This window comes from Vipera ursinii (genome assembly GCF_947247035.1).
Source record: "Vipera ursinii genome assembly, chromosome: 5".
Classification (NCBI taxonomy): domain Eukaryota; kingdom Metazoa; phylum Chordata; class Lepidosauria; order Squamata; family Viperidae; genus Vipera; species Vipera ursinii.
The window spans coordinates 328,742-352,251 of NC_139518.1; the positions used below are offsets into that span (position 1 = coordinate 328,742).

The 23,510-nt window shown below is 59.0% G+C and overlaps 1 protein-coding gene across 2 annotated transcripts in view; it reads left to right on the plus strand.

The window, feature by feature from the left end:
- ATP13A3 (ATPase 13A3) overlaps nucleotides 1-18,947 on the plus strand; it is a 40,540-nt gene extending 21,593 nt beyond the window's left edge. For both annotated transcript variants that reach the window (XM_083363875.1, XM_083363874.1), the window contains 24 exons: nucleotides 42-173; nucleotides 262-441; nucleotides 1,965-2,122; nucleotides 2,374-2,562; nucleotides 4,076-4,137; nucleotides 4,360-4,510; nucleotides 4,656-4,772; nucleotides 5,068-5,085; nucleotides 5,182-5,335; nucleotides 5,432-5,552; nucleotides 6,128-6,252; nucleotides 6,777-6,955; nucleotides 7,788-7,910; nucleotides 8,427-8,506; nucleotides 9,184-9,226; nucleotides 9,312-9,421; nucleotides 9,998-10,094; nucleotides 11,509-11,581; nucleotides 11,954-12,131; nucleotides 14,323-14,510; nucleotides 14,701-14,789; nucleotides 15,015-15,095; nucleotides 15,504-15,623; nucleotides 16,088-18,947. In XM_083363875.1, the coding sequence (XP_083220001.1) occupies nucleotides 42-173; nucleotides 262-441; nucleotides 1,965-2,122; nucleotides 2,374-2,562; nucleotides 4,076-4,137; nucleotides 4,360-4,510; nucleotides 4,656-4,772; nucleotides 5,068-5,085; nucleotides 5,182-5,335; nucleotides 5,432-5,552; nucleotides 6,128-6,252; nucleotides 6,777-6,955; nucleotides 7,788-7,910; nucleotides 8,427-8,506; nucleotides 9,184-9,226; nucleotides 9,312-9,421; nucleotides 9,998-10,094; nucleotides 11,509-11,581; nucleotides 11,954-12,131; nucleotides 14,323-14,510; nucleotides 14,701-14,789; nucleotides 15,015-15,095; nucleotides 15,504-15,623; nucleotides 16,088-16,285 (2,966 nt within the window). In that variant the 3' untranslated portion in view covers nucleotides 16,286-18,947. The remainder of the gene's footprint in view (nucleotides 1-41; nucleotides 174-261; nucleotides 442-1,964; nucleotides 2,123-2,373; nucleotides 2,563-4,075; nucleotides 4,138-4,359; nucleotides 4,511-4,655; nucleotides 4,773-5,067; nucleotides 5,086-5,181; nucleotides 5,336-5,431; nucleotides 5,553-6,127; nucleotides 6,253-6,776; nucleotides 6,956-7,787; nucleotides 7,911-8,426; nucleotides 8,507-9,183; nucleotides 9,227-9,311; nucleotides 9,422-9,997; nucleotides 10,095-11,508; nucleotides 11,582-11,953; nucleotides 12,132-14,322; nucleotides 14,511-14,700; nucleotides 14,790-15,014; nucleotides 15,096-15,503; nucleotides 15,624-16,087) is intronic.
- The last annotated feature ends 4,563 nt before the right edge of the window (nucleotides 18,948-23,510 follow it).

Below are 23,510 nucleotides of genomic sequence, written 5' to 3' on the forward strand. Positions count from 1 at the left end.
CAGGGCTTTTTCCACTTGCAACCCTCTTGTCTGCCCTGTAGGGGTGGAAGAGGTCCTGTCCACAGACCTGGTGCCTGGGGACGTCATCGTGGTCCCGCTTCGGGGAATGATCATGCCCTGTGACGCGGTGCTTCTCAGCGGGACCTGCATCGTCAACGAAAGCATGTTGACAGGTGAGTCGGGGGTGCTTGCTCTGTGCCAGCGGCCGGGCTGCAACGCCGCAGGTGGCACGGGCAGCGAGAAAGCCTCTTCTTCCCTCAGGGGAGAGCGTCCCGGTCACGAAGACCAACCTGCCCAACCCGTCCAAGGACTCGCAGGCCTTGGAGGGCGAAGTGTACGACCCGGACGGGCACCGGAGGCACACCCTCTTCTGTGGCACGACGGTCATTCAGACCCGCTTCTACACTGGGGAGCTGGTCAAGGCTGTGGTCGTCAGAACAGGTACGCCAGCGCTGGGAGGAAAGGAGGGCCAGGGTCTCCAAACGATCCAGGTGTTGGATTCAGGGCTGTGTTTGGGAAAGGCTGCTTCGGATCCTTCCCCAACTCTTTGCCCCATCACAGCCCCAATGTCAATCAGAATAGAGCTGGAAGGCACCTTGGAGGTCTTCTCGTCCAGCCCCCTGCTCAAGCGGGAGGCCCTGCACCATCTCAGACAAGGGACTGTCCAGTCTCTTCTTAAAAGCCTCCAGGGATGGAGCGCCCACGATTTCTGGTGGCAAGCTGTTCCACAGGTTAATTGTTCTCACTGTAAAGGAAATTTCTCCTTAGTCCCAGGTTGCTTCTCCATCCGCTGCTTCTTGTCCTGCCTTCAGGTGCTTTGGAGAAGAGCTTGACTCCCGCTTCTTTGGGGCAGCCCCTCAAATACTGGAACACTGCTCTTCTTTTCATTAAACTTGAGTCATACCCAATTCCTGCAACCGTTCTTCATATGTTTTTGCCTCCAGGCCTTCACTCATCTTAGTTGCTCTTCTTTGCACTTTTTCCAAAGTCTGAACATCTTTTTTGTAATATGGTGATCAAAACTGGATGCAGGATTCCAGGTGTGGCCTCACTAGGGTTTTATAAAAGCGGTACTAATACCTCGCGTGACCCAGGATTGTATTAGCTTTTTTGGCTGCTGCCGCGCACGGCTGTCTCATGTTTAAGTGATCGTCCACTAGGACTCCGAGGTCCCTCTCACGGTTACTGTTTTTTGAGCCAGGATTCACCTAGTCTGTACTTGTACCTTGGTTTTTCCTGCCTAGGTGTAAAACCTTGCTGTTCTCCACATTAAATTTCATTTTGTTGGACAGTCAGGATCTTTTTGCATCCTGCGCTTGTCTTCCGGGCTGTTGGCTATTCCTGCCAGCCTCTGCTGGGATGTTCAGGTCCCTCGGTGCCAGTCCACTGTTTACCCCACAGCAAGGCCCCTTTGAGTGGCTGCCTGGGTGCCCCCTTTGGGGTCAGGACCTTCTCTGCCACAGACTTGTATGCGCCTCTGGGCTTCCTAGGTGGGGGCCCCCAGAATCCCTCTGGGGAGATCGCTGAATGCCAACATGGCAGCCTCTCTGGGCCTGAGTCACCTGCGCCGCATCCCTGGTGCTCTGTGCCTCTCCGGAGGGTCCCGGCACAGGAGAGACAGCCTCTGACCCTCCCCTTCGCAACACCCCCCCTCCCACCGCCCCCAAAAAGGAATGGCCCCAGACTGACCCTGCCTCCTCGTAGATCCTTTCGGTCCCGTGCTTTGAGATCCCCCCGGAACACTGGGACTCAGATCCTCTCTTTGGGGAGAGCTTTCTGCAAGACCCTTTCCCCCCCACCGGAGGGAGCTGCCCTGGGTCACCAGCTTTAGCTTCCCGCCTGGGGCTCCGGCTCTTCTGGGTGCGCGGCAGCCTCCAGGCCCCCTCGGCAGCTTTGGGACCAGGCTGTGGCGGAGGGGCGGGCCTCCCTTCTGACCCGCTTTTTGGGGATCCTCCCGGCTGCAGGGTTCAGCACTTCGAAAGGGCAGCTGGTGCGCTCCATCCTGTACCCAAAGCCCACCGACTTTCAGCTCTACCGCGAGGCCTACCTGTTCCTGCTCTGCCTGGTGGGCGTGGCCGGCATCGGCTTCCTCTACACCATCGTCATCAGCATCCTTCACCAGGTGGGGAGCTCTCTGGGCGCAGTCGAGGGCCGACTGGCGAGGTCCCCCCCCCCCGGCAGACCCGACAGCGCCAGGGCTGGGCCGGTTGTCAGGGTCTGCCCTTAAGGCGAGGTGCCGTCTCGGGCGACGCCTCTGCTGGCCACAGAGCCACCTCCTGGGCCAAGGGAAGCGCCCGCACTGGGGCTGCCCTCTCCTGGCAGCTCTGGCAAGGGGCAGCGTGGCTGACGGCTGACGCCCGCCCCTCCTCACAGGTTCCCGCTCGCATTATCATCATTGAGTCTCTGGACATCATCACCATCACGGTCCCTCCGGCCCTGCCTGCTGCCATGACGGCCGGGATCGTCTACGCGCAGCGGCGGCTTAAGAAGGTCGGGATCTTCTGCATCAGCCCCCAGAGGATCAACATCTGTGGGCAGCTGAACCTCGTGTGCTTCGACAAGGTCAGGCCTCTGGCCGCTCTCCTGCCCTGGGGGGCTGGGTGGACTCAGGGGGGAGCCCCCGGCCCTGGCCCTCTTTTGCTGCCCCAAGGCCCCCGCCTAAGAAGAGGGAAGGGGGGGGACAGCGGGACCTGAAAGAGTGTCCCCCCGGCTCGGGTGCTGCCACCCTCTCTGGCCTGGGCCTGCCAGGTGGGTCACTTGGCCCCTGAATCCCTCGGAGGGGCCGCTGGGCAGAGGCCTGGCCCCCAATCCTGTCCCCGAGGGGCAGCTTGCCCCCCCCCATGTGACAGGCAGCCCTCGACCTGGCCATAATTGAGCCCAGAAATACAGTCGTAAGTCGGGGTGGCCATTAAGCGGGTCACCACCTGCACGACCTTTTTTGTGGTAGTCCCTAAGCAAACACTCCTGGTTAGATGAATCTATCGCATCATTTTTTGCCAGAAACCAGAAGTAAAGGTGAGTTTCCAGCAAAAAACAAAAAAATCACTGAAAATTGCGGTGACCCGACTGCGGGCTTCTGCAAACGGTTGTAAATGCAGGCCGGTTGCCAAGCGCCCAAAAGACAGTCACGTGACTGGGGGGGGGGCAGCTGTTGGAATTTTTAAACCAGTTTATAAGTAGCTCTGGGGAGGCCCCTCGTAACTGGGAACCGACCGGTTCAGAGACAACCTGTATGCAGCCCCCTCCCCACGCAGTTAAGAAGCCGGCCTTGCTTTGGAAATGCTCAGTCTCACACACACACACACACACACACACACACAGACAGAGCTGTCGTTGGAGGGCCTGTCCAGCCAAACATCCCTCCCAATTTTGCTTGGAAAAGCCAAGGGAAGGAGCAACCTTGGAAGGGAGGAGATTGGAGGGGGGGGGGGTTAAGGCAGCCTGCACAGCAGGATCCAGCAAGGAATTCAGCCCCAGCGGCCCTGTGGAGGGGATCTGGGGAGGAGGGAGGGAGGGAGGGGGAGCCCAGCAGGCCTCTGCTTGCTCCCAGGCAGTTGTGGGGAGCCCCCTCCTTGAGCCCCCCGGGCTCCTCTTGTTCTGCGCAGCCTTCATGGCAGACATCCTTGGATGCCACCCCGAGGAAAGAAGGCTGAGGGGCAGGGAGAGCCAGGGGGCTCCTGCGTGGGTCGGGGAGGGAGGGGGCTTCCTTTGCTCGGCACGGACTTCCATCCCGGGTGGGGTGGGCGTCTCTCTTCTCCTCCAGGGTTGTAACCCCATTCCTGCCTCTTGGGCTTACCCTGGAGGGAGGAGGAGGGGGCCTCTGGCTGCCCCTCCCTCAGCTCCGCACCCCCCCCGCCCAGCCCCCCCCCCCCCGATGCAGTCTCAGGCGCTGGAAGGCAGGAGCTTCTCTCCATCCCCCAATGGAGGCAACGACCGACAGCTCTGCTTCGGTTTGAGGGCCGGCTTGTCTACGGTCTGCGGTCAGGTCTTTCTGGCTGTGGCCCCCAAAGGCTGCCAAGCGGTTGGCGAGCCCTCTCGGCCCCACAGCCACCACTGCCCTTTTCTCTCCCCCTAGACAGGGACCCTGACGGAGGATGGCCTGGACCTCTGGGGCATCCAAAGGGTAGAAAGCGCCTGGTAAGTAAGAGAGGCGAGTCCAATCCTCGGTGGTCCTCCTGCTCCTCAGCCACCGGGAGGCGGGCCCCCAGGGCCCCCTTCGCCACCCTACCTGGCCAGGGTTCGGGGCGGGCAGTGCTTGGATGGCCTTCTGCCCGGAAGGGAAGGCAGACCTGGCGGCGGCTGCAGCCTCCAGAGGGTCCTGGCGAGGGGCGCCTTGCTCAGCCTCCGCCCTCCACCCAGCTTCCAGCTGCCCGAGGAGAGCGCCTGCACGGAGAGCCTGGTGCGCTCGCCCTTCGTCGCCTGCATGGCCACCTGCCATTCCCTCACCAAGATCGAAGGGGTGCTCTCCGGAGATCCGCTCGATCTGAAGATGTTTGAAGCCACCGGATGGGTGAGGAGACGTCCCCTCTGGGAGGGGAAGGGGCTGTCTGGCGGGGGGAGGGGGGCAGAGGTTCCCCAGAGCTCTGGAGGCGGCAGGCCCTCTTGGGCTCCGGGATTTGGGCTGACGGGCGTCTCGGGGGCTCTGTCTCCTTTAGGTGCTGGAGGAGGCAACGGAGGAGGAAACGGCCCTTCACAACCGGATTATGCCCACGGTTGTCCGGCCGGCTAAGCAGCTTCTTCCAGACTTCCATGCTGGAAACAACAAGGAAATGGTGGGTCCCCTGGCCCTCTCTTTCCTTCCCGCTCTCTGCTTCGGCTGCCCCTGCACCATCCGGGAGCCGCCCTGGGGGCCGCCTTGCGAGAGCCGAGGCTCTGGCTGGCTGCGGGACAGCCGAAGGTGCCTCTGCGTGCGTGTGTGCGTGCGCACGATGAGTGTTCCTACCATGGCCTCTTGGGGTGGTGGGGACACACTGCGTGGCTCAAGAACCCCTGGGCTGCCTCTGCTGCTGGGAAGAATTCCGGGCCAGGCGGTCCTGCCCAAAACTCTCTTCTCTCCTTCCCTTGCAGGAGCTGTTCCAGCTCTCGGTGAGTGCTTGCCCTCCACCCCCTGGGCGGCTGTGCCCACCCTGGCCCGCCAGCTGGTCACCAGGCGCCTCCCTTCACCTGCCCTTTCTTGACCAGGCCAGCTATGAAATCGGGATCGTGCGGCAGTTCCCCTTCTCTTCCGCTCTGCAGCGGATGTGCGTGGTGGCCCGGATCCTGGGCGAGAAGAAGATGGACGCCTTTGTGAAAGGGGCCCCGGAGGTGGTTGCGGGGCTGTGCAAGCCAGCCACGGGTAAGGGCCCCCCCCGGCTCCCAGGGGGGGAGGGAGGGAGGGTGGCAGGGGTCCTGCTGGCCTGGCCCTCAGCCGGTGGCCTCTCTTCCTTCCCAGTGCCGGCTGACTTCGAGCGGGTGCTGGAGGACTTCACCCGGCAGGGCTTCCGCGTGATTGCCCTGGCACACCGGAAGCTGGAGTCCCGGCTCACCTGGCACAAGGTGCAGAACGCTGCCCGGTGAGTGGATGGGGCTGGGCTCGGGGGGGGGGGAGGCGGTGTAGTCCAGGCAGCCCGGAAGACTTTCCTGGGCTCGCGCCCCACACTCTTCTTGGATCCCAGCCTGAAGCAGCCTTCTCTGCTCAGCAGGCCCAGGCTCTGATGCACACGCACACGCACGTGTGTGCGCGCACACACACACACACACACACACACACTCTGAACCCGAGCAGCATCTCCTAGAAGCCTCCTTGCTGCCAGCTCTCCTGGCTCTGACAGGCGGCCTCCGGCCTGTGCCCAGCAGGCCTGAGGCTGACCCATCCCCCCTCCTGCCCCCCTGCCGGCCAAGTCTGGGTGGGGCACTTCCTCGTTGCCCCACGTGGCTCCCGGCACCAGAGGCAGCGCAGTAAAGAGCTGAAGCGGGCGAGGTTCTGCCTCGGTGCCCGTGGTGGATCCGAATCCTGAGCCCCTCTCGTGCCAAGGGAAGAGTTTGAACTCCAGTGTGAATTCGTGCTTGGGAGTCACGGCAGCTTCCCGGCCTCGATCCCTTTGCGAATCCTGCCCTGGTTTTCATGGAATCGCCTCTCCCGCCACAGAGACGCCATCGAGGCCAACATGGACTTTATGGGGCTCATCATCATGCAGAATAAACTCAAGCCGGAAACTCCAGCCGTACTTCACGACTTGCACAAAGCCAACATCCGCACGGTCATGGTCACAGGTGTGTGTGAGGGGCCGTCCGCCTTTCCTTTCGCGCTTTCCCTGAAGTGGCCGTCATTAAGCGAGGGGAGGCTTCCTCCGGAAGAGACGGGGTCCTCCCCGGGCCGCCCACCAGGGTGCTTGTTTAGCCGTGCTTAAGGCCTGCCCCTTCTCTCTCACCCGGAGCCTAGGGGGGGACTTTCCCTTCCCCCAGCCCAGCCGGTCCCCCACTTGTGGCTGAGATGATCCGGATTCGGGTGCTGAGCACCGTCGGGTAGCCTTGCTGTGAACCGGGGGCTCCTCGCTGCCCGGAGGACTTCCTTTCCGGCTGGTCTCCAGTTTTTCTGCAGTCTCCTCTTGTGGGCACATCCTGCGGGCTCAGGAGGGGCAGATTCTTAGATCAGATCCAACCCTAACTTGGCTTCCAGTTCCACATCCCCACTTTTGCTCGCGTATACCCGTGTGTCCGTGTGAACTGCCGCTGGCGTGGGATGGCCCGGGGGTGGCTGAGCCCTGGCCACACACACGCTTGTGCTCACTTCACAGGGGACAACATGCTGACCGCCATCTCTGTGGCCCGGGACTGTGGCATGATTCTACCTCAGGACAAGGTCATTGTGGCTGAAGCACTACCTCCCAAGGATGGGCACCCCGCCAGGATCAAGTGGCACCACGCTGATGCCCTCGAGAGGGCTCCCGAGGCCACGCCCACCATAAACTCAGAGGTAAGGGGGGCCTCCAGAGGGCAGGGGGAGGAGCCCCTCTGAAGCCCACTTCAAGGGGGAGCCTCCCCACACTTTCCCCCAATCTGCGCTTCCGGCTGGGGAGGAAGGGGTGCCGTGGGAGGAAAGGTGGCCTTGGGGGGAGGAAGGCACAGGAGCAAAGCTCTCCCCCCCCCCCAGGATGCACTTCTCACCACACCTTTGTCAGAAATGAGCCTCTTTGCCTGGGTGCCCTGGGACCTTCCGCCCTCAAAGCCATTTGGCTGCGGTTTCATGTAATTAATACTATTGAGGGGAGGGGTCTGCCCTGATTTGAAGGTCGGTGGGCGTCTGTGCCTGGAAGACGTGGCCGTTCACACTTTTCTTTTGCCAAAGCTGGCTGCTCCTTGGCCGAGCACTCTCACTTCTGTGTTTCAGTAAAATTTTAATCTGTGCAGTTTTCAATGTTTTAATTACTTTTTGCTTGCTTTATAACTTGCAAGCCACCCAGAATCGCCAAGTAGGGGAGATTGGCGGCATAAACCTTTAATAAATAAAATAAATAACTACTCTCCCTTGGATAGGAAGTCTAATTGAGTGCTAAATTTGGCGGTGGTTTATTTCAGATCAGATATTTAATCTGTGGCAATTTTGAGTCAGCGTTCTCCCCCCCCCCCCGCGCCTTTGCCAGGTCTAGGCGGCAGTGACCGATTTTGTTGACTTTATACTTCAAATATCTGATCAGAAAGTGCTGCTTTTAGCAGCTGTGCTTCACTGTTTACGTGGAGTTTAGAGTTCCTGCCCAAAGATGGTTAAATTGAAAGGGTGTGTGTGTGTTGTTTCTCTCTTGTTACAGGATATTCCCATTAAACTTGCCCAGGAGAACTTTGAGGACTTCCACAAAACCAAATTCCATTTTGCTATGAACGGGAAGTCCTTTGCCGTCATCCAGGAGCATTTCCAGGACCTGGTGCCCAAGGTCAGTCCCAGCCCGGTGCCGTTGGGGTCTCGCTCTGCCCGTGGGTCAGCTCTGCCCATGCTGCGTGCGCCTCCTGGGAGGGTCTGTGCAGCCCTGTGGGGAGGGTCTCCTTCCCAAGAGCCCGCCGGCCCACACCTGCGTCCTCCTCTGGGCCCCTCCACTTGCCTGCGTTCACCCTCCCCCAAAGAGGAGGGGGGCTTCCCCAGCCTTGAAAGAGCCAGAACTGAGCCTGCACTTCCTGTGGCCTTTCTGAGGCTTTCCCATTGGGAGGGGGGAAGGGGGGGCTGGCAGCAGTTCTAGAAAGGCCCCCTCCTTCTGAGAATCCCTGCAGAATGCTTCCACACAATGAAAGGTACATTTCCTGCATGAAAAGAGCGATGCGTTAAACTTTTGCCCATATTGCCAAACACACACACACACACACACAGACAAAACCCAGCAATTGTTGTCCCTTCCACCTTCTCACCCTCCTGCCCCCGGGATGCTGAGAGAACCAACCCCCCCCTTGCCTTCCAGCTTGTGCTTCACGGCACGGTCTTCGCCCGCATGGCCCCCGACCAAAAGACACAACTGGTGGAGGCCCTGCAAAACGTGGAGTAAGTACAAAATTGCGGGGGGGGGGCTGCCCGCCCCCCCTCAAAGAGTAGGCAAGCCTCGCTGCCCAGCAGCCGGCCTCTGAGAGGGCCGAGCAGTGTCCCTGCCCTGAGGTCACCAGGCACGAGACTGGAACTCGGAGGGAGCCCCCTGCCCCCTCGGGCTCTGCCGCTGGGGGTCTCGGGGCAGGGGGAGAACGTAAGGGGCAGGAAAGGCTTCCGGTTGCCAGCCTCGTCCTCCGTGCTTTGCCTCCCGATCCGCCCTGCCAATTGCTGGGGTTCAGCCAGCTGCAAAGGAGACGGTGCCTCCGCTGGGCTGCTTCAGCAGACGGGCGTAAATTAAGCGGTTGGCACGCTACGGCCTCCTGACCGCTCAGCCGCTGCCAAACCCGGTCCCCTGGGCAAATATTCCCTCTTTCCCAGCACCGAGGACGCCCCCTTCTGCCCAGCCCCCCTCAGGATCAGGGATCTCATTTTCCAGGTCTGGCAGATGGGGGGGGGGGCTTTTGCTTTCGTTGACTCCCTGAAGGCCAGTCCAAGGGGGCTGGTCAAGTAGATCCAGGGAAGCGGTTTGTGGGAGCCTTTGCTGGACAACTCTCCCCTCCCGCCCACGGTCACTCTGCAGAAGGAGCTTCTGGTGCGCAGGGGGACCCTCACCCTCCCCGCTCTCTCTCTCGCAGCTACCACGTGGGGATGTGCGGAGACGGAGCAAATGACTGTGGCGTGAGTATGCCCCCCTCCCTCCCCCTCCCTCCAGCTGCTCGGTGGGGGACAAAAGGCACCCTTCTCACACCTCTTCCCCCCCCAGGCTCTGAAGAGGGCCCATGGCGGCATTTCACTCTCCGAGCTGGAAGCGTCCGTCGCTTCTCCCTTCACCTCCAGGGCAGCCAGCATCTCCTGCGTGCCGAACCTGATCAGGTAAAGGGTTTGGGCATCGCGTAGCCGGAGGGCCTCCTGCCTCGGGCCAAGCGCCTGGCTGTGCAGTGTAGACGGGGTGTCTGTGGGCATGCGGAGGCCCCGCTTGGAGGGGAGAACGGAGAAGGCCACCGGCTAAGCCCCTCTGGACGTGGTGCCCAGACCGCAGGCCCAGGGCTCTACCGCCCAAGCGGGCCTCACGCCACCTGAAGGACAGGCACAGCTGGTGGGTTAGCCACAGCTTCCTTTCCCAGGAGGGTTGGGGGGGTCACGGAAACACCCATCCTGCCTCCCGTTTCTGCCTCCACGTTGCAAGAGCCGGAACCGGTTCCCAGGTGGGCCTTGCATTTTGGAGTTCTGGGCTCTCCCGAGACGTGGTGCTTCTCTTGTGCACCAGACGTGCGCAGGCGGACAGCGGGTGGCTCTCCCCGGCCACACAAGCCCCCTCCCTTCCTGGATGGGGTTGAGCAGGAATTCCCCCCCCCCGAGGAAACCCCGAGGAAACCCCCCGAGGAAACCCCCCCCCCCAGGAAACCTGGGATCGTGTCCGTCTCCATGGCTGCTGCTTTGCCTCCGCAGGGAAGGCCGGGCTGCCCTAATGACCTCCTTCTGCGTGTTCAAATTCATGGCTTTGTACAGCCTCATCCAGTACCTCAGCGTGACTCTGCTCTACTCTGTAAGTCTCTGGCTGCCTCGGGGGAGGCCTCCCTCGGAGGGAGGGCGCCGGGCACCTTCCCCAGGCATCCGGCCTGTCCCGTGGGGCGGCCGTGATGATGCTGGGGATGGCGGGGGCCTCGGGAGCGCGTTCTCTGCACGCTGCGCTCGCTGCTTAAGGTGGGCCCCAGACCCGCTCGAAGCCCACCCGGAGAAGCAGAATCTGCCATGGAGCCCAAGCGGCTTCGATAGGGCAGGAGGGGGAATCGGGGCCTGGGTTGCCCAGCGAGTGAAGCCGGGGGCCAGCCTCTGTCTTGGAGGAACGAGGGAACCGGGTGCTTCTTCGGGGCCCGAAGGAGGAAGCGCCCAGGATGCCCCCCTCCCACACACGCACCCCCTCTCTCTGGGAGGATGGCCGGGGCCAGAGGCAGGGGGGAGGGGGGCTGCCCAGGGCTCCGGGGGGGGGAGGTGGGGAAGGGCAGGCCCGGGACGATCAGCAGAGGGGGAGGACGTAAGTCGGGGGGGCGTTTCAGAGGGAGGAGGCTTAGGAGTTCAGGAGTAAAGCGTCCCTCTCTGTTCTGGATTTAGGAGTCAGGATACAGGCAGTCCTCCACTTACGACACTTCATTTAGTGACCAAAGTTACAATGGCACCAAAAAAAGAGACTGGTGACCGTTTTTCACACTTAATGACCATTGCGGCATCCCCGTGGTCACATGATGAAAAGTCAGACGCTTGGAACTGGCTCATAGATAGGATGGCCGCATTGACCCCATGTCACGTGATCCCCTTTGGCGACATTCTGACAAGCAGAGTCAACGGGGAAGCCAGATTCACTTAACGACCGTTGTAACTAACTTAGCAACTGCCGTGATTCCCTTAGCAAATGTTGCAAGAAAAGTCGTAAAATGGGGCAAAACTCACTTAACAGATTTCTCACTTAACAACATCAATGTTGGGCTCAGTTGTCGTCGTAAGTCGAGGACTACCTGTACTCAAGCTACTTACAACGTCTGCCGCTACTATTGGCCTTAAGGAAGATCCCTGACAAGCCGGAGAGGGTTGCTGGGAGGAGGAGGAGGACAGAGGTCCTCCCCCCCCCCACACTGAGAGGGCAGGGCAGGCGGGACCCCCCCTCCCGCTGGCAGCGAAAGCCTCGCCCGCCTGGTGGCTTTAGTCCCACCCTTCTTGGTCTGGGGAGAAGCAGGGAAGGGGCTGCCCCGGCCAGGCATTTAGGGGAGGGGGCTCCTCTCCATCCCTGCCCCCTGAATGCCTTCCCTAGCGGCTGCCTGGCCGGGGCTCCCGCGACTGGCCCCTCCTTGGGGGGGGGAGTGCGGGAAGGGCTGTGAAGGGAGACCATGAAGCTCAGCCTCGGGGGCGGGGGCAGGGGGGAGCAGCTGCCCCCCCCCGATGGAAACGCAAACTCTCCTCGGCAGGTGCAGAGCAACCTGGGAGACTTCCAGTTCCTCTTCATCGACCTGGCCATCATTTTGGTGCTGGTCTTCACCAGTGAGTCGGACAGGCTGGGAGCTCTGGGTTGGTGCTCGGGCTCCCCTCCCCCACAGGAGGAGCCTCTGGGGCGCTGGGGTCCCTTCCTGCCTGCAGACAGATGAGGGAGCGCGGTGGCTTCCTTGAGAGGCCCAGGCCCAGTTTTGCATTCCATCCCAAAGGTTCCTGGGCCATTTTGCCGGGTGGGGGGACAGGAGAGGAAGCCCCCCCTGACAGGCTTAACCTTATCCTTTGCAATCCCCACTAATCCATCCTTGCATATGAACTAAGCCAGCCTCTTTTGAGGAGCCCCGTTTGTGTCCGTCCCGAGGCTTTTGCTCTCCTTCGTGCGGTGTGGGCAGACCTGCCTGACGGCCTCTCCTCTCCCTGCAGTGAGCCTGAATCCAGCCTGGAAGGAGCTGGTGGCTCAGCGGCCGCCCTCCGGCCTCATCTCGGGGGCCCTCCTCTTCTCCGTCCTCTCCCAGATCCTCATCTGCCTGGGCTTCCAGCTCCTGGCCTTCCTGTGGGTCAAGCAGCAGCCCTGGTACACGACGTGGACCCCCTCCTCAGAGTAAGTGGCCAGCTTGGCAATCCGGCCCAGTTGAAGTCACTGCGGAGAATCGTGGCCGATTATTAGAAAGCCCCTCCCAGCTGCTTTCTAGCTTTTCAGAAGCCGTTTCGGTTGCCGCGACTTCGGGAGCTGATCGCTCTTCCCAGGCCGTGGGGCAGAGAGAGCGTGCGTGCCGAGAGGCCACGGAGCATGAACACGCCGGTACTTTTAACCGCTCGGGTCCTGAGCTGCTGAGCCGGGATTCAGGGAATCTCCATTCTGAGCCTTCCCCCACTAGATGGCAGCAGGGAGTTATAGACAGTTGAGCGTTTTGCTGTCACCTAGTGGCCGTGACAGGACTTCTGTGGCTAAGCTGTGAAACTCTCTAAGGCGGCCTGGTCTTCCCCTTTTCTCAACATTTTTCTGCTTTGAGTACTGACGGAACCCCAGACGGGCTCATTCCCTCCAGGGTGGCGGCACCTGACTCCCACCCCAGTTGCAGAGGAGAGGCGCCTGGTTGGACCCCCGGGAAAACCAAGGTTTTCGGCTAAGGCCGGCCTTGACCCGATCCAGCAGAACGGTTCTTACCTTGTCTCCAGCGGACTCACCGGAGCGAAAAGCCCTGGGGCCTGAGGTGTTGCTGTTCGGCCCAGCAGTCACCCGGCGGCCCAAACTCCCTGCCTGCCAGGGGAAGTGTTTGTTCTCCCCATTCCCCAGCTCCAGAGAAGGCCGGCCGTCTGGCTCTGCCCGGAGACGTGGAGGGGAGCTGCTCTGAAAGAGGGCTGCGGAGCTGGGAGCCGATGCTCCTTCCTCGCCCCTCAAAGGGTCCCGCTAGGTCGGATGGCGGCTCTGCCGCCGAGTGTTCTCCCGAGGAACTGCAGGTCCAGCCAGAGACCGCAGACCGCGGCCGGGTGGGAGGCGGGAGGGGCATTCCGGACGAGACAGCGGCAGCAGGGGCAGGGGGACCGTCCAAGAGCAGCCAAAGTCCTCCTCCTCCTCCCCCCCAACCCCAAGTGGGCTTCTCCCCTTCCCAGAGAAGAGCGAAGCCGGTTTCCCCCTCTTCCTCCAGGGGAAGGCTGGGCCCCTGGACGGAAGAGGCTGCGCCAGTTCTGCGGTGGCCAAAAAATCGGGAGCAGCCTTTCTGCCTAGTTTTTTTTCCCAAAGGCAGACAACATTTTCACAATCCGCACCTCAACACATCAGTTGCCGTGGCGTGGCTAGGCCGGTGTACGGTTTAAATAGTATTTTCTTCTTTTGTTTGTCATCGTGTTGTGCTTTTGTCCCAAGGGTTCCTAATTATTTGCAAAATTTGCACCAAAAAAATGCTATTTGCAAAAATAAGGAGTCTTAACATCCCTTTTCCAACCAATTTCATTACTAGGCAGAAGCTGCACCTCGTTCACTGGAAGCCGGGTGGGGGCAGCCCGTAAATTGGGCTGGAAGGGAAGGGAAGGGAAGGTGGGTGGGCAGGTCACACGCGAGAGGATTTCCCGGTCAGTTAACAGTCGTACTGAACTCCTTGCGGACAGCCGCTGAGCTGGCCTGAGGCGCTTCACGCGAGTTCAGCCGTTTCTCGTTCAGGACTGCCTCCAATGGGAGCCCAGGTCTTCTCCTGAGTTTCTGCTCTCAGGGCGGCCCCAGGTAGCCCAGCCAGTCCTGGGTGCGGTTTGAAGCGAGTCCCCGGAGGGTTCTTGGCGGGCCCAGGCTCTGGAGCCAAGAGCGGGGACTCGGGCCGCCTGCGCTGCCTGCCGTGAGAGAGGGGAGGCTGCTGAGGGCTGGGGGACTCGGGGACCCTGCATGTGGGCTGGGACCCAGCAGAAGGCCCAGCGTGGAAGCAGACCAGATTCTGGGGTGCTGCGGGGTCCCCATTGGTCTCAGGGGGGCTGGGGGGGACGTGGAAAGCAGGGGGGGCAAGAGATTGGCTGCTGCTGAAAGGCCTTTGGGCAGCTGGCGGGAGGGGGGAGGGTTGGGTATGTTCCCCCTCCCAAAGGAAGATGATGCTTCCCTGCTGTGCCTGCAGAAAGCCCAGGAAGGGTGTGTGTGTGTGTGTGTGTGTGTGTGTGCGCGTGGCATTTTAGTTTTTCCCAAAGGCTTGTTTAGACTGGAGTGGCTGCCGTCCGGGGCCTGGCTGAGCCGGATGCCCGCAGAGGAAGCCGGTGGCAGAGGCCGGCCTCTGCTGCGTGGCCAGTCCTGCCTTCCGCTTGCCTTCCAGCGCCTGCAACCTCTCGGCCGCGGCCAGCGCCTCCCAGCCGGCCAACGTCTCCCACCACGACCACGATGAGCACAACATCCGGAACTACGAGAACACCACCCTCTTCTTCGTCTCCTGCTTCCAGTACCTCATCGTGGCCGTGGTCTTCTCCAAGGGCAGGCCCTTCCGCCAGCCTTGCTACAGGAACTGTACGTGGCCCAGCCCAGGGAGGGGGGGAGGGAGTCTCACACGCACACACAGAGCTGAGCAAAGACTGATGGGTCGGAGGTCTTGGCGCCCAAAAGGCACCACGTCCGGCCCTGGGGTGGGGGGTTTAGGGTTAGGCTTCTCTCTGCTGGGAGGTGCGGTGAAGGCAGCTGACCCCTCTTCCCTCCCCAGATCTGTTTGTGGTCTCCGTGGTTGCCCTTTACGCCTTCGCTCTGACCATCCTGCTCCACCCGGTGGCAGCCATCGAATCGTTCTTGGAGGTAAGAGGGGGGTCTGGCCCCCGGCCACAGCATCGGCCCCCTTCCCAGCCGCCGGGCACTTTCACCGAGCCCCCTTGGCACCCATCTGGGGGAGAGGCCGGGCAAGGAGGGTGGAGACACCCAGGTGAGCTTCTCCCCGGTCCCAGGATGGCCCCTGGGGGCCCCAGGAAGAGGGGCTTCCAGCCAGCCCTTCCCCCATCACCTGAGAGTGTTGTTGCTCCACAGCTGGTCTGCGTGCCTTACGCGTGGCGGGTCACGGTCCTCTTCATCGTCATTGCCAACGCTGTGGTGTCCATGCTGGTGGAGGTGAGCCGTGGGGAGCCGCTCTTTCTGACGGCCACAGAGGTGCCTTCTGGGCTTTTAGCTGGGGGCCAAGCTGCAGGAAGCCCTGCCAGGGTGGGGGGCTCCCCTTGGTCATAAACAGGCCAGCAACTACCGGGTCTTGCGGTAGTTGACGCTGACTGATAGGGCTCAGGTGCTCCCGAGATCATCACCACCACCACCACCTCGGCGTCGGGGGAGGAAGGGACAGTCCGGCACCGGAACGGTTGCCCTCTGCATGCGCTTGTCTGCCAGCCCCCCCTCCTCCTCCTGGGAGCCCCCTCCCCACCTGTCCTTCTCTGCACTGACTTGATCGCCCTGACTTCTCTCTGGTTCTGGGGCCCTCCTGGTTGTGCCTTCTGGATTCTCCCTGCCTCTCGGATCAAACCACAGAACTTTCTCCTTGACTTGGTCCTTTGGAAGGTCCTCTTCAGTCGAGACAAGCCAGGGGAGGACCGTCTAGCTTCCTCCTCCTCCTCCTCCTCCTCTTCCTCCTCCTCCCACCCGGCTCAGGTTGGAACTGTGCACGTTTCCTCCCTCGTCAAGCATGCAGAGGCTCCCTTTGGAAGGCGGTTGGTGGGGGTGGGGGGCTCGGCTGCCGGAGGAGAAGGGCTGGGGCTCACCTGTGGGGCGCTTGTCAGAGAGCAGGGGGTCTGATAGGTTGGGGAGGGCAGAGCAGGAGGGTCTGGGGTTCGCTGCACACCCCTCCACCCCTCACAGAAGCTCCAGGGGGGGGATAGAGAAAGTGGGGAGCGGGCAAGTGGGCCTTGGCGCTGGGCCGTCAGCTTAGAGGGCTGGCACTTAGGCTTGGCGACAGCGTCCCTCCCTCGGCCCCCGTGCAGGCAGGGGACGGCGCTCAGTTGGTCTGCAGCTGAATTGGGGCACCCTGGGGAAGGGGGGGCAGCGTTGGGAAGCCTCCCCTCTGCGCCTTGCGGGAGGCCCCAGAGGTCAGCTTCCCACCCTCTGTCTCGTTCCAGGAGGGGCTGGACCGCTGCTGTGGATGCGCCCTGACGGGGCTGCTGGGCCTGAAGAAGAGGCCACCCAAGGCCCGTTACATGCACCTGGCCCAGGAGCTGCTGGTGGACCCGGAGTGGCCGCCCAAGGGCCGCACCACCACCGAGGCCCCCGGCCCCTCCTGCCGAAACGGCTCCTGCCAAGTGGTCACCGTGACGTAGCAGAGGCCCCCTGGCGCAAGCCGGGGCTGCCCACGGCCTGGCCTCTCTGCTGCTGACCAGACGGCTGGCTGGGCTCCCCTCCCTCCCTGCCGATGCCCGTCTTCCTCCCCTCGGCCACCCGGGCCGAGCACCTGGCAGGACATCTTTCCTCTCCAGGCCTGCCTGGGATGGGGCTCCTGGCTGCTCTCGGCCCCCCGCAAAGGACCACCTGCCTTGGCCTCTGAAACTATGCACGGAAACGGGCACTCGGCCCCTTCGGAAAGACGGGGACTTTCTGGCTGGTCTCTGGGGGAGGGGAGGATTGCTCCCTCCGCCCTCCCCCTGATCCTGGGAGGACTAGCTCTCCCCCTCCCTACCCGGCTGCATGGGCCTCTCTCTGCCACTCGCCCTGGCCTCCAGGAAAGGGGCTGGAGCTGTTTGGGGGTTTTCAGAGTGGGAGTTGCCAGCCGGTGTCCCCTCCTTCCTCCTGACCCTCCCCCGAACATCTCACCACATGCAGCCCCCTCCCCTATCTGGACCTCAAGGTGCTTGGGAGGCCCAGGGGCCGGTGCCAGGAAGCAGGAGGAGCTGGCGGCTTCCCACTCTCGTCTTCCTTCCTTACCTCCGCAAGAGCTCTATGCAGGCGCAGGCAAGCGGCCTTCTTCCCCCTGGAACCACTCTGGGCTCCCCCCCCCACAAGGCCCCATCCGGTAGTCCCTTGCCGGCCGGAGTAGGGCTGCCGTAACCGATGGGAGCGCTTGGCAGAATCCTGGCTCAGAGCAGCCGTGGGAGAGCATCGCTTGGAGCACGACCAGGCGCCCCAAAAGCGAGAGGGGAAGGCCTCAGCAGGTGGTCAGCAACCCCCGGCTGGACAGGAACTTGGGAAGGCTACTCTGAAGCTCGAGCATCGGGCTGTGGAAAACACGGCCGCTCGGCTGCAGCGCTGTTCTCCCATCTGCGCTGCAAACGGTTGAGACGGTGGTTGTGCCGAGATGGCAACTGCTCCACCCCGGTGCTAAGAGTTGGACAGCTGCAACAACCAGGAAAAGCTGCTGGAGAAACTAGCTGCGGTCAGGCCTTCACACCCATGCCGCGTGGGAAGGAAGTCGGCCCGCTGCAGCGTTTTTCCCTTCTGCGTTTGAAATTCACAAGTATTTTACTTCTGCGGTTGGTGGTGGTAGTAACGGGAGAATCTGAGGCTGTGCATCCCTCCTTGGACCCTGGAAGTGTGGCTTGCGAGCGCCTCTCACTGCCGGGAAGCGGCGGCTGTCGAAGGAGGGGGCTCCCCTTGGGGCTCCCCTTGGGGTTTTGAAAAGTGGCCGCTGCGCCTTCCAGCTCTTCCCCGTCTCCCCAGCCAGGCAAAGGAAAGGGGGCTCGTCAGCAGACTTTGGGGGACTGGTAGAGATGGTCTGCAGAGCGTTTGCACAGGGTCGTCGGGCTAAAAGCAATATTGTGTTGAGCCTGCCCTTTGGGGAGCAGGTGGGGTGACCCCTCAAAGAAAGCTGGTCCCCCCTCCAGATGGGGTGCATCTTCAGTCTGTTCCAGTGACACTTAAAATTCCGAAGTTGGCGTTTTTAAATAATTATTTTCTTACACTTCCTTGTGAATTCAGGTGAACAAGATCACTTTGCTAACTTGGATTCAGAGGGGTTCATAAATTACTTGAGACAGACTTACCCCTAAAAGCTGTAAGTTAGGATTGTATATATGGCCAATTAAATATTTTATTATTTATGCATATCTCTAGAGGATTTGCTTGCTTGAGAAAAGAAACTCTTAAATTATACTTTTTAAAGTATCCAGATTTTAAAATAATATATACGCACAGACACACACACCTCCATCCCTCAGGGTTATTTTTTTATTAATGCTTTTATTTCTTCCCAAATAACTATAGGACTGCTGGGTTTCATGGCACATCCCTCCGCCCTGCACACGTGGGCAACCCCCCCCCCCGCCGAGGTTGCTTGTGCCCACCCAGCGCTTCTCAGCCCACACATGGCAACCCACCCACGGTGGCAGCTCCCCTCCCGGCTCCAGAGGGAATGGGGAGGGGAGAGGAATCTGCTGCAATATTGGGGTCTTCGTGTTCTGCTGGAAAGACAGCTGCCTCAGGTGGGCAAGGACCACCCATTCCCTCAATTGGCAATTTTACGAACTTGCACTCTTCTTCATTTTTATTTATTTTTCCGGTGGGGAAACGATTTTCCTTCGCTGGGTGATTTTATCTGCTGTAGTATATTATGGCTGCAAATCAGTAGTTACGAGGTGAAGAATAATTCTTAATGCTGCAAATGATCTTACTCTCAAAAGCTTTCCTTGACCGTCACAGACTTAAAAGGGCTTCGTGTTTTTAGCTTGCAAGGATTAAATTCTAAAATCAAATGTTTGTATATATGATGGAAAAGTTGATTTAAAGGTTCAGATGTGATCACTTTAGAGCATAGAAATGTCCAGTTTTTTTAAAAAAAAAGGTTTGTATAAATATGCAAACATTTCGATAAATTACGTATTCTCTGCCACCAGCACCTCAGGCCGTGATTGGCAAGACACACCCCCCTCCCCTCATCTTAAACTGTTTGAAAAATACTTTGGTTTAAGTGGCTCCGCATAAAAAATTATTTTGCTGTTTTTTATAATGGTACCCACCCAGTTGTAATAAAGACATTTTATCTAATTGTAATTGTAGTAAACAGCCTTGTAAAGTCTGGTGCGCCCGCCCTTCCCTTCTCACGTTGCTGGGCTGCCCGTGTCTGACCGCGTTCGTTCCCTCGCTGGCCGCCTCTCGGCCACACCACCACCACCCCGTGAGCCGCGACAAGGGGGGGTCGCCTCGCCGGGTGGAAGATTCAGCCAGGCGCGGAGGAGACGCAAAAGATCCAGCCTCGGGTGGGTTGGGGGGATTTCCACACCCGAGGCTCTGTCCCCCCTCCCCACCCAGGCTGCTCCGCTCTCCCCTCTCCACTGAGGAGGCAGAGGCCCAGGGTGGAGGTGCCTCCGAAGTGGGGCAGGGGGGTGCCGTCGGCTGCCTCCCCACCGCTGCCCTGGGGGAGCCTTCACCCGCTTTCCCAGGCGCCCTCCTGGGCGCTCCTTTCCCAGGCCCTGGAAATAAATCGCAGTAGCGGCCAAAGTTGCCCTGAAGGCGCCCTCCGCGCCTCCCTCCCTCGCTCGGACGGGGCGGGCCGGAGCCGACTGGGGACGCCGCCCCGGCTTCCAAGATCCCGGCAGCAGGCACCTTGCAGGGAGCGCACGCGCCAGGGGCCCGGGCAAGCAGGGGGAAGGAGGGGCAGAAGCCGGGCGTCGGGGGGGGAGCCTGCCAGGCTCTGACAAGCAGCCCCCCCTGTGAAGCAGCTTTCACAAGAGATCAATGGGACGTTAAGGTGCTTCCAAGTAAAATAGGCAGAATGCAGAAATGCAGTCATTATGAAGCTTTATTCATCGATAGGTTATATAAAAAGAGCTATATGGCATGGAAGCATCCATGCTTGTATGATAGAGAATGCATGCAAGTGAGAAGATAGAAAAAGAGAAGCAGAACAAAGAAGCAGCCCCTGGGCAGAGGTATTTATGGGGGGTCTCAGCCCCTCCCTAGCCATAAAACTCTCTCGCCAATGGGGCTGCTGCAGAGGAGCAAAGAAGCCTCTTTGCTCCATCTGATGACCTATTTAGGGAACTGCCATGGGCTGGCACAAAACATGTAACAATTCCCCTTCTTGCCAGCCAATGACAGGGACCAGTGAATGTGTGTGAGGGGGCGAGCAGGTGTCATAGACATGTATAAAAACGTTCAGAAGACCAAACACAAACGCTTACACAGAAGGTTGTGCCGGTCAATGGGAACAGGTTTGGTGAACAGATCAGCTATCTGGTCAGCTGTATTACAGTGCTCTACATGTACAAAACCCTCTTTGGCAAGCTGTCTGACATTTTTATAGCGTATGTCTATGTGGCGAGATCTAGAGCCTACTGCATAAGCCCCCGAGATTGCAATGGCGGCTGTGTTGTCCTCTAGAATTTGGATGGGCAGAGGAGGAGCTGCCCAGATGCTCGTTATCAGATCATTGAACCAAGTCAAATCATTGGCTGTGTCTGACAGGCTGGCATATTCAGCCTCGGCCGTGGAGCAAGAAACAAATTTTTGCTGCCTAACGTGCCAATGTATTGGGCAGCCATTTAGCAATATGAGGATACCAGAGGTGCTCCGCCTACTTTTGGTGTCACCAGCCCAGTCTGCGTCTGAGTAAGCGGAGAGCTGGGCCGTCTTCCCCTTCTCTGGTTCCAGCACAAGGAGGGCATCGGCCGTGCCCCTGAGGTACCTAAGTACCCTCTTAACAGCAGTCCAGTGGAATTCCTTTGGGTGTTCCACATGCCTGGACAATAGATTTACAGCTAAAGCTATGTCAGGCCTGCTCCAATTGCTGATATATAGCAAGGAGCCAATCACAGATCTGTAAAGCGTATTATCTGTGAACTCAGGACCGTCCTTATGAGTATGGTTGTAAAAGTCGCTTTGCATTGGGCTATGCGTGGGATTAGATTCTGCCATTTTGCATTTGGCCAATAACTCCTCTATCTTTTCTTTTTGAGATAGAGTGAACCCCCCCTTAGTGGCCAAAATATGCACACCCAAGTACTTATCAACCCGCCCCAAAGATTTCAAAGTGAACTTTTCTTCCAGGGCCTTGGCAAATTCATCACACCCTTTCTTGTCAGGTCCTACATATAGTAGGTCGTCCACATAAACTAACACCCTTTCTGTGGTATCCTTGGACTTGCGTGTGAAAACACATTCATCTGCACGGGATGCGATGAAACCAACTTGTTCTAAACTTTTTCTAAGGCAGTCATACCATAGTTTCCCTGACTGCTTGAGACCATATAACCCTTTGTGGAGTAACCATGTATTTTCCCCTTCTTGCTGGTAGCCAGGAGGGGCCTTCACGTAGATCTGCCGGTCCAAGTTGGCGTGGAGGTAAGCCGTCTGGATGTCGAATTGGAAGACTTCCTCCCCCAGAGCGGCTGCAGTCACGAGGGCGGTCTTGACGCTCTCTGCCCGGACGGTGGGAGAGTATGTCTCGGCGTAGTCTTCCATGTAGCGCTGAGCGAAGCCCTGAGCTACCAAACGGGCCTTATACAGGTAGAGGCCATTGGCAAGTGGTTTTGCCTTGTAAACCCACCTTGTGCCAATGACTTTCCTCTCCTTTGGAGGTTGCTGTGGGGTGAAGACCTTGAGTTGTTTTAAGCTCTGCATTTCCTTCTCCATCGCGAGCTGCCATTTCTCCTGTTCTTCGATGGGCAGCTCCTGGATGTCAGAGAAGGATTTTGGGGTGACCACAACGCTGTTAACAGACGCGATGTGCCCAATGTCAATTCTCTTTGGCGGGATGCCTTTGTTGGACCGCTTTGACCTCCTTCTGCCACTCACCGCCTTTTTCTTCCGTGGGTTTCTGAGGCGTTGCTGGGGAACTGGACGGCTCATCCTCCCCATCTGAACCAGGTGGGATGACATCTTCGTCTTGTTCCACACTTTCGTCGGTGGCAGGGTATGTGGACGTCTCAGGTGATGTCGTAGTCGGTGTGTCCTTGCTGGGACGGTTGATATATGGGCTCAGATCATTGGAGTGTATCTGGGCCCAATTGGAGTCCTCTTCGAAGGAGGCAGATTGAGAAGTCACAATCCTGCCCCCTTCTCCCAGGAAACGGTAGGCCTTGGAGCCAGGAGCGTAGCCCAAGAACCTCAGTCTCTGGGAGACAGATCTCCCCTTCTTCCGCAGCTGCTTGGGGATGTGAACCCATGCGTAGGACCCAAAAACACGTAAATGTCCCAGATTTGTTTTCCTACCATGAACTAGGAAATATGGGGTCTGGTTCACAACACTGCTCCAAGTGCGGTTTAAGGTGTAATTGGCGTATTTTACCGCTTCTGCCCAGTATGATTCTGCGACCCCTGCGTCTGCAATCAGACTACGCATCATAGTTTGTAGGACTCCATTTCTTTTCTCTGCCACACCATTCTGAGCTGGGGTGAAAGGCGCGGTAAGAAAATGGCGGATGCCCTTACGCTTTACCCAGTCCTGGAATTTTCGGGACATGAACTCAGCCCCGCGGTCGCTCTGCAGTTGTGCGATCTTGGTTTTATACTGGGTCTCTACAAAGTTGTAGAGTGATTTTATGGCGTCAAAGGCTTCAGATTTTTCTGTGAGGATATACACGTGGCCGTATCGTGAAAAATCATCAACTGCAGTGAGAAAATACTGACTTTTCCCTAAGGATGGTGTGAAAGGCCCGACCAAATCAACATGTACTAGTTGGTACGGGTATTGGGTCTTACGCAGTGATGTTTTTGGAATGGGCGCAGCCTTCCTCTTTGACCTCTTACAGATTGCACAGTCCAGGAATACCTCACAATCTTTGAGCTGCACTCCCTCAGCAAACTCTCCCATCTTTTTAACCACAGGGAAGCTTGCATGACCTAATCTTAGGTGCAAAATATGGCCACACTTATTGTGGAGTGGCTTCCCCACTGACACCCTCTTGGCTTTGGTTGCCTTGAGCGGTGCTTCAGGTGACAGCTGAGGTTCGGATTTCTTATCCACACTGCCTTGCTGTGGGGGCTTGGATGCAACCGCTTCACCCTTGCGGTCGTTAAGCAGCCTTGGGGTTGTCTGTGAGGCCCCTTCTAAGGGGGAGAAATATGGCAAATCATTTATGATGGCTATATTTCCAATGACCCTCTGGTCCCGGGTGACGTGACCTCCCCCTTTGCAAAATAGAACTTCCACATTGTCATCGTCACATAATTTGATAATGCTTAATAGGTTGTTGGCAATGGAGGGAGCGTGTAAAACACCTTCAACTTTTCCAAGCCTGGGTACAGAAACCGTGCCCTCCCCAATAACTAAAGCCTTATCACCATTTGCTACTTTGACAGATGAGTTAATTTTCTTTACCCTTTTAAAACCTTGACTCATATTGGTAATGTGAGAAGAAGCTCCAGAGTCCAGTAACCATAAGTCAGTGGGGCTATCAGCCTTTGTGGTGGGGGCACAGGTAGACACAAAATTGTTAGTACTTTTGGCCCCGCCACGGCCCCTTCCTTGTCCCTTGCCCCTACCTTGATTGGGACCACGCTTGGGGCCTTGTTGAAAATGGGGGCAGTCCTTCTTGAGGTGCCCCTCAGAGCCACAGGTGAAACACTTGAGTAGAGCATTAACCTGCTTGTGTCATCTGCTGGCTGGCAGGCTGG